Source organism: Pundamilia nyererei, unplaced genomic scaffold (assembly GCF_000239375.1).
Source record: "Pundamilia nyererei isolate P.nyererei 1_Seehausen unplaced genomic scaffold, PunNye1.0 scaffold00036, whole genome shotgun sequence".
NCBI lineage: Eukaryota > Metazoa > Chordata > Actinopteri > Cichliformes > Cichlidae > Pundamilia > Pundamilia nyererei.
This window is the reverse complement of record NW_005187437.1, coordinates 1,144,407-1,152,690: the sequence shown is the minus strand read 5'-3', so window position 1 is coordinate 1,152,690 and position 8,284 is coordinate 1,144,407. Positions and strand designations below refer to the sequence as shown.

At 42.4% G+C, this 8,284-nt stretch overlaps 1 protein-coding gene and 1 long non-coding RNA gene across 5 annotated transcripts in view; one reads left to right on the top strand and one right to left on the bottom strand.

The window, feature by feature from the left end:
- Nucleotides 1-6,921, top strand: part of abca7 (ATP-binding cassette, sub-family A (ABC1), member 7) — a 27,008-nt gene extending 20,087 nt beyond the window's left edge. For all 4 annotated transcript variants that reach the window (XM_013910144.1, XM_013910143.1, XM_013910142.1 and 1 more), the window contains 17 exons: nt 443-475; nt 607-703; nt 955-1,029; nt 1,157-1,326; nt 1,524-1,701; nt 2,364-2,624; nt 2,847-2,970; nt 3,046-3,175; nt 3,339-3,465; nt 3,637-3,699; nt 4,045-4,151; nt 4,246-4,387; nt 4,572-4,706; nt 4,830-4,933; nt 5,028-5,120; nt 5,461-5,710; nt 5,974-6,921. In XM_013910144.1, the coding sequence (XP_013765598.1) occupies nt 443-475; nt 607-703; nt 955-1,029; nt 1,157-1,326; nt 1,524-1,701; nt 2,364-2,624; nt 2,847-2,970; nt 3,046-3,175; nt 3,339-3,465; nt 3,637-3,699; nt 4,045-4,151; nt 4,246-4,387; nt 4,572-4,706; nt 4,830-4,933; nt 5,028-5,120; nt 5,461-5,710; nt 5,974-6,432 (2,548 nt within the window). In that variant the 3' untranslated portion in view covers nt 6,433-6,921. The remainder of the gene's footprint in view (nt 1-442; nt 476-606; nt 704-954; nt 1,030-1,156; nt 1,327-1,523; nt 1,702-2,363; nt 2,625-2,846; nt 2,971-3,045; nt 3,176-3,338; nt 3,466-3,636; nt 3,700-4,044; nt 4,152-4,245; nt 4,388-4,571; nt 4,707-4,829; nt 4,934-5,027; nt 5,121-5,460; nt 5,711-5,973) is intronic.
- LOC106456175 (uncharacterized) lies at nt 5,045-8,272 on the bottom strand. The gene is made up of 3 exons (XR_001290339.1): nt 6,971-8,272; nt 5,198-5,312; nt 5,045-5,109 (listed from the first exon to the last, which is right to left on the bottom strand). It is a non-coding gene; the product is annotated as an uncharacterized LOC106456175 (long non-coding RNA).
- Between the last annotated feature and the right edge of the window lie 12 nt (nt 8,273-8,284).

Sequence of the window (8,284 nt, the reverse complement as noted above, 5' to 3'; positions counted from 1 at the left end):
TCACATGAAAACCAAAATAATTCCAAACGCCAGATCTGAATGAGGGTGGGGGAGGTTCAATTTGCCATGTTGCAAGGAGAGCTTAACTTCTGTCTTGCTAGCTTGCCCTGCTCTCTTCCTTCTGATGATGCTGTCTGTGTTGAGCGCTCAGTGGATCTGCGCTCGACAGTGCAGACAGCATCGTCAGAAGGAAAGTTGATAAAATAAATTGCAAATTTTGTATTGTTCGATACATATGCATACCGAACCGAAAGCACTGTATCGAACGGTTCAATATCGATACGAGTATTGTTGCACCCCTAATAGCTATCATTAATTTTGATCCCAATTGACCGAACACTTCACAGTATTCATAAATGTCTTCATAAACTTTGACTGATTTGCATTTTTCCATCATGAATATAACTCTGTGATCGCTTCTCTCTCTCTCTGCCTTTAATAGCCTAAAAACCAAGAAGTGGGTGAATGAATTCAGGTAAGCTGTTAAATTACACTAATATACAAAATATCTGCTCTATTTAACTGTGATATTTCTATAAATGCTTTGAACTGTTTTAAATGAACTCGGTTGAACCACCTTTGTATTATTTCTAAAATGTATCACAGATACGGAGGCTTCTCCCTCGGAGGCAGAGCTGTATCTCAAACCCAATATCTCCAAGACTCGGTCATGGCCATCAGGACTCGTTTCCGAGTCCCACAGGTACAGAGAGCCTTAAGATGAGTGCTTTAATAAGACTAATTTTTTTTTCTACCTTTACAGAGAGAAAAGCAGGGAAAATGGAAGTAAAATATTTAAAAGGGCTGGAAGTTCTACTGCTGGTGCCAGGAAAAGCTAGTCCTGACCAGAGCACCGGCTAATAACAATAAAAAGCCTCACCCACCATCCCCCGCACCACATGATTCCCCATTAAAGCCGTCAACACTGAGAGTCTGCTTTTTGCTTCATCACAGAACAGTTCACTGGGAAACCTGCTGCACAGACTCCCAGAGGTCTTAGGAGGGCTGAACAGTGAAAACAATGTGAAGGTAAATGAGCGTCTTTTTATCTGTCTTTGTGTCTTCTGTTTGTTTTTCCCCAGACTTTAAAGAAAGCGATTTAGGTGATGCGTCCAGATATTTGTGTCTGCTCAAACGCTCTCTTTTCTGTGCTCAGGTGTGGTACAACAACAAAGGCTGGCACGCCATGGTGTCATTTGTCAATGTGATGAACAACGGCCTGCTGAGAGCGAGTCTGCCGCCAGGTCCTGAGAGGAGGAAGCACGGCATCACTGCCTACAATCACCCACTCAACCTCACCAAGGAGCAGCTCACCGAAGTAGCCATGTTAGTTCACTGCTGTGGAGAGTTCAAGTTCACCAGTTTGGCTCTTGTGCTCGTTGTATTAGTTCTGTTTATGTGAGGGGGAAGATTAGAGTGGATTTAAACTCTGCACTGTTGTAAAAAAAATATTTATTTATTTTTCTTTTAAAATAAAGAGGTCCACAGTCCTCTGATGTGTTTTTCTCTGCTTTCTCCTTCAGGATGACTACATCGGTGGATGTCCTGGTTTCCATCTGTGTGATCTTTGCCATGTCCTTCGTGCCGGCCAGTTTCGTCCTTTTTCTGATCGAGGAGCGAGTCAGCAAAGCTAAACACCTGCAGTTTGTCAGCGGGGTCAAACCGATTCTCTACTGGCTGGCCAACTTTACCTGGGACATGGTCAGTACAGCTCGAGATAGAAGAAGTTAACTGTCCTCACTCAGACAGATTTGTATGCATCAGTGTAAGTCAGGAAGTTTCATCAATCCATTTACTACTGTGGAGGGTACTGTCACTGTAAAGACTATTACACACAGCATCGAGCGATAATGAGCTGGTCCTGATGTTTCTGAACAAGACAAGGAAGAAACTGAGATTTCACGGTTTGATCCAGGAGTTGCAGCTGTATCACGGTGCTTTCGCACACATTTCAGGATGTCGGTGGGACAGTTTGAGCTCTCGTTGGCTTCCACATCTGAGGAAGCAGAGACATAAGTTCAGAGTCTGAAGTAAAATAGTATTATTTTACTGTTTGTGGATTCAATACATGTTTTGAGCTACGAGCGCTCTTGTTGCCAAATGCAGTGGTCAGATTGATCAATGCTGTTTATTCAGACCCAAAGAAATCAGAAAATTCAAGCTCAGTATGAAAAAATAAATGTCCAGGGAAATTACTGAGCATGAATAGTTGCATTGAGAATCGTCCCAGAAACATTTTTAACACGAAATATTTGTACAGATTTTACATGTCAGGTGTGTAAAGGCCTTTAGACTATCATCACATACTTGACTAGATAAAAATCCAGGCTCAGGATAGTTTTCCCTTTTTTCTTTGTTTCCAGTTAAACTACACCATTCCTGCTATCATGGTGGTGCTGATTTTCATCAGTTTCCAGCAGCAGTCATACGTTTCTGAGACCAACCTGCCCGCTCTTATCCTGCTCCTCCTGTTCTACGGGTGGTCCATAACCCCTCTTATGTACCCAGCATCCTTTGTGTTCACTGTCCCAAGCACAGCTTATGTATTTTTGACCTCCATCAACCTCTTCATTGGAATCAACGGCAGCATCGCCACCTTCGTCCTGGAGCTGTTTGTAGATGAGGTAAATTTTACGCAGGCGTGAAGTTCAATTACTTCTTCACCTGTGTTCTAGGAATAAGTAAGGCATAAATATATGTAAATAACAGTAACTATGCTTTAACCCTCTTGTTTTACATTTTCTTAACTAAGGAAATGTTCCTTAAAATATTTCTCTGCAGTAGAAACATAATTTTGTTTAATGCACCCTTAACTAATACATATGTGAATGATTTTGTCTTTCCAGTATCTGAACGAGGTGAACAGAATCCTGAAGAAGGTGTTTTTAATCTTCCCTCATTTTTGTTTGGGACGAGGACTTATCGACATGGCCAAAAACCAGGCCATGGTGGATGCGTTCAAAAGACTGGGTACATACTAGTCAGCCTCAAAAGAGTTATTTGCTCTTACAAAGACTAAATATAGATGTAATGTCTCTCCTCCAGGTACCAAACCAAGCCTGGACCCCCTTCAGTGGGACTTTGTAGGAAAGAACCTTTTTGCAATGGCAGTAGAAGGTGTCGTCTTCTTCATCTTTACCATACTCCTTCAGTACAAATTCTTCATCCGCTACAGGTAAAAATCTCTATTTTTAACATTCTCTGCACTAGTTTCTCAGGTTTTTTTTCCTTTTCCTTCCTCTTATTGCTGCCGTGCAAGTGTGTCAGTTTAATGGATAGAAATTCTAAAATCAAATAAAAGTGGGATCTGTGAGTTGGTTGCTTGTGTGTTTGTTCAGGCCTTGGTGGACTAAGCCTGAGTTGCCTCCTCTTGGTCCAGAAGATGAGGATGTTGCGAGAGAGCGAGAGAGGGTCAAAAGTGGGAAAGCACACTCAGACATCCTCACCATGATCGACCTGAGCAAGGTACAACGTGCAGGAAATGTAAACGCTGAACTTGTTTAGGTCACTAATTAACTACTGCAGCTAAATGTTTCTCATTCGAGAGACTCTCACTGATGAGCTGTCCTCCTCCTACACTGACACAGTTGTGAATTTCAGCTTAAAAGTGTAACAAATAAGCTTCTTGTTGTTCAGGTTTATAAAGCCGGCAGAAAGCCAGCCGTAGACCGTCTTTGCCTCGGGATTCCTCGCAGCGAGGTGAGGGATCTGCGCACCAGTGATTGTGAAGATACACACATCACCTTTGGCTATCAGCTCTGTGTTCTTTATCCATGTAGTTACAGCCACATTATCACAGGGACTGTTTTATGATATTGTAAATGCAACTTGAGGTACTGCTTTTCACCACTGTAACTGCTATTTATACTTTCACATGTAGTGCTGCAGTTTCTAAAAATACCATCGTTACTAGTAATGGACCTACTTTTTCTATAGTTGCTTCTGCTAGTAAAAGCTTCTGTTATCTTATGACTTAATAACTGAGCTGTGTGTATATAAATAGAGATGTTTGTAGCATGCTGCTCTTATGTCTCTGCCGTCCAGTGTTTTGGGCTGCTTGGGGTCAACGGAGCTGGAAAGACTTCCACATTTCGGATGCTGACTGGAGATACACCTGTCACTCATGGAGAGGCTTTCCTCAGCCAGCACAGGTACAAAGCGTGTCTGCTGCAGTGACTTCAGCTCCTACAGAACTACTATTGTACCAAACCACAGATATTGCATCAGCTATTTCTCTGCTCTCAGTGTGCTGACAGAAATGGAGCGGGTCCACCAGCTGATGGGTTACTGCCCACAGTTCGATGCCATCAGCGACCTGCTCACAGGTCGGGAACATCTGGAGCTGTACGCCCGCCTGCGGGGGGTGCCAGAGGAGTTCGTCTCTAAGGTGGTGTAAAATTCCCAAGTTTTATGAAGGAAGATATGCTGAAGAGTTGGTGTTTTTTATTTAGCTAAATATGTGGCCATTGTAAAAAAAAAAAAAAATCTAGGTTTTGTCATTTTTAAATGTTATTTCAAGAGGTGAAGTATCAAGTTTGGCTACAGTCAGCAGTTTCTCTGCTGTTCTCTAGGTGGCACAGTGGGGTGTGAAGAAGCTGGGGCTTAATCAGTATGCCGATCAGGAGGCTGGAGGCTACAGCGGGGGCAACAAGAGGAAGCTCTCCACAGCTATCTCCCTCATCGGGTCTCCACCTGTCATATTCCTGGTGATGATTCAGCCTAATAGAAAAGATGATGCGGTTATTATTGAATGACCTTCATTCTTAAAATATTCCTAACTTATATCTCACTCCGTATCTCCTCTATGCTCCCCCACCACCTTTTGTCAGGATGAGCCTACCACTGGCATGGACCCAAAAGCCAAAAGATTTTTGTGGAACTGCATTCTCAGTGTCACCAAAGAGGGAAGAGCTGTAGTGCTAACCTCACACAGGTACCAGTCGGTTCAGCTTTAATTCATTCCCGATGGAGTTTTGTATTGTAAAGGCAAAATATTTACTGCCGTCTCTAAATGTTTGTATTGTCAGCATGGAGGAGTGCGAGGCACTTTGCACCAGGATGGCCATCATGGTCAACGGCAGGTTTCGGTGTCTTGGGTCTGTGCAGCACCTGAAGAACAGGTAAGCAAACGCTAGTGCTGTGCGATACAGCAAATATAGGCATACGATCTGATACCAGCTAAACAATATCCACTTACCTCTACGAACCGCTGCACTTCTCCCCGATTTAATGTCTGGTGTGTTGTCTACATTAGACAGGCTGAAAGTGCATCCTGTAGTGTTTTGCATTTCACCCCCAGTTCTGACTTAATACTGAAAAAAAAAAAAAAAAGTACTGCAAATAGCCTTGACCCTTTCCAAACGGAAGGCGAACAAATTCGTGAAGAGGTCAGGATCAGAGAAGTTTATCTTCTCATGTAACAGTCGTGAATCACGTGCTTCGTTCCTTCCTGTCTTTCAGGTTTGGTGATGGATACACCATCATCCTTCGTTTGGCAGACACCAAATCGGACCCCGACTCGTGTCCCGTCAGCACCTACATGAAGGAGTGTTTTCCTAGTATTGAGCTGAAGGAGCGGCACCAGAATGTGCTGCAGTACCAGCTACCTTCGCACGCCTGCTGCCTCGCTCGAGTCTTCGACGTGCTGGCAAACAACTACGAGGAGCTGGGCATCGTTGATTTCTCCATTTCACAGACCACGCTGGACCAGGTGAGGGCTGTGATGAAGGTTTAAAACCTCTTTAGTGTTTTGGAAAATGACTATTTCTGCAAAATGGGTGGTGTAAGTCTCATGGCCTATGATCCCATGTAAGTGGAGCCAAGTGATTCTTTCTTAGTGATTTTCTCCACATGTGGGGCTGCGATACCCGATCTGCCAAATCCCACTTTAAAGCTTGGTCATAATTAAACAAGACTTGGGTCAGTAAAGAATGAATAAGTCTCAGTGATACTAAAGCCCCTTACCTTTTGTAGGTGTTTGTCAACTTTGCCAAGGATCAGACTGATGACGACTGCCTCACAGATGTGGTCGTCAGTAACGGGACAGCACAGCCAAACGCACCCGAGCACAGAGTTAATCCTCCCGTTAATAAACCACAACCACCAATCGTTCCTCCTCAACCAAGCAAAAGTCCACACCTGCCTGGGAAATCATCTGACAGCAAGTCAAAGGCGGGTAAGCCGAAAAAAGAAAAATCTAGCAAAGGCAAATCTGGCTCTGTGGCAATGCGCGCACTACCACATCCAGAGGAAATGGCCCGGGAGGTGGCTACGGTGAGCCGCAGGGCCAGCACTGAATCAGACGGCAGTAACAGCGGTGTTCAGGGAGAATCAGGCAAATCTCGTGGGTCGAAACGCAGAGCAGAGAGTTCCAGCAAAGATCCCTCGGTTCTCTTTATAGTCGGCGGCAACTCAGAGGAGAGCACGCTATGAAGCGGACTGGCACTAAACAAGCGGACCAAAGACAAACAAAAGCTTCATCTTCCCCTCTGTATGTCATTTGAATGCTGCAAAGTCTTCACAGGGACATGAAAAAATGAGCACTTTAAAGTCCATCAGTAAGAAAACGCCAGTGGACAAGTGGACTGAAATGTTACTGTCTGAGAAAAACAGAGTAGAAGCTTTAAAAGAAACAACCGAAGGTCCTTTGTGGTAATGACTTCGGTGCCTTGCTCAGCTCTTTCATCTGTAACTCTTTACCCTCCACAGCGAGTAAAATAAGTACAGAAAGCATCAGTTTTCTGAGTAAATATATTTCTAAAGGTGCTGCTGAAATCCTCACCAGATGACAGTAAAACTATACCATATCAAACAATAGATGTCCACAAATTATGTTTTGTGTTATAATGAGAAATTACACAGGGAAAAAGTGCTGAACACAGTTACTGAAATTGATTTAATACTTTGTTTTTAAATAAAAAAAAAAAAGGATGCATATAGGCCATCATGGGTGAGTGCATCCACATTGTACCTGCTGATTTCAGGTCTTCTTGCAGATCTTGGAGAACTCTTCTGATCATCCTTTTCGCTCCTCTGTCTGGAGTCTTGCAAAGAGCCACTGGTTGTGACTGGTTTGTGGTGAAATTATGTCCTTTCCACTTCACGATTATGGCCCCAACAGTGCTCACTGGAACCGTCAGTAGTTTAAAAATTCTTCTGTAACAATCCCATCAGTATGTTTAGCAACAACAAGCATGTGAAGGTCTTGACAGATCTCATTGGTTTTACCCATCATGAGATGTTTCTTGTATGACAGCTTGGTAATGAGACACATTTTATAGGCCATCAGTTAGAACTGAACCAGCTGATATTCATTTGCACTAAGTGGCAAATTACTAATGACTGATTTCAGCTGATGTCATGACTTTTGCCTTTTGCGTCTACTTTTTCCCTGTGTCATTTCTCATTATTACACTTAATTTATTATTAACTTGATTTATTATCATCTGTGGTTTGATTTATTTGCATGTGTGGATTGGATGGGTTGTTACTGACATCTGGTGAGGATTTCATGCCGATAGCACCTTTAGAAATAGATTTACTTCAAAAATTGGCGACACGTTCAGAACTTATTTTACCAGCTGTATATGGGTTGATTAGTCTTACACTGTGTTTTCTCTTTCTGTGTCAGTGTCATCACTCCTCATTGGTTTATTTGTCCTGAATGAATGTTATGCAGGGGTCGCTGCTAAACCAGTGAGCAGTGTAGCTCAGGATTCAGTCATTAGACCTATTACAACCTCATCTTTGTTTTACAAAAAGCATTCTTTCAGTCTGAATACTGAAATATTCAGACTGTATGTTTTATGTTAATTCTCAAGGTGGTTTTATAGGTTAGAGGGCATTTGAGTGGCGGGTTGTTTCAGGACTATACAGTATCTCTTTTGAGGAGAGAATTTACCTCTTATTGTTTTGTAAAAAACAACTTTATTATTACATCTTTTATCTGAATGTTTTTTATTTATCCAAATTTTTATTATGCAGACTAATCTTATTATTTATGAATTGGGGGGGGGGTCTTAACTTTGCTTGCTTTTCCTTAAAAGAGCTGGAAACCTCGTGATAAATGAGATGCACGGGTGTCACTGTAGACGTTAAATTCATGTCAAACATGCCAAAAATTCCACGTTCAATCAAAGAAGTAATATTTAACAAAACAGAGCAATCAGTGAGACAAAAACATTGCCTTCAGTCAACAACTGTTTTTATTCTGAACTATGTGTTTGTTTCTTTCTAACAAACGACACACTGGCTGCTGAATGTTACCGTACTGTAATGGCATTTT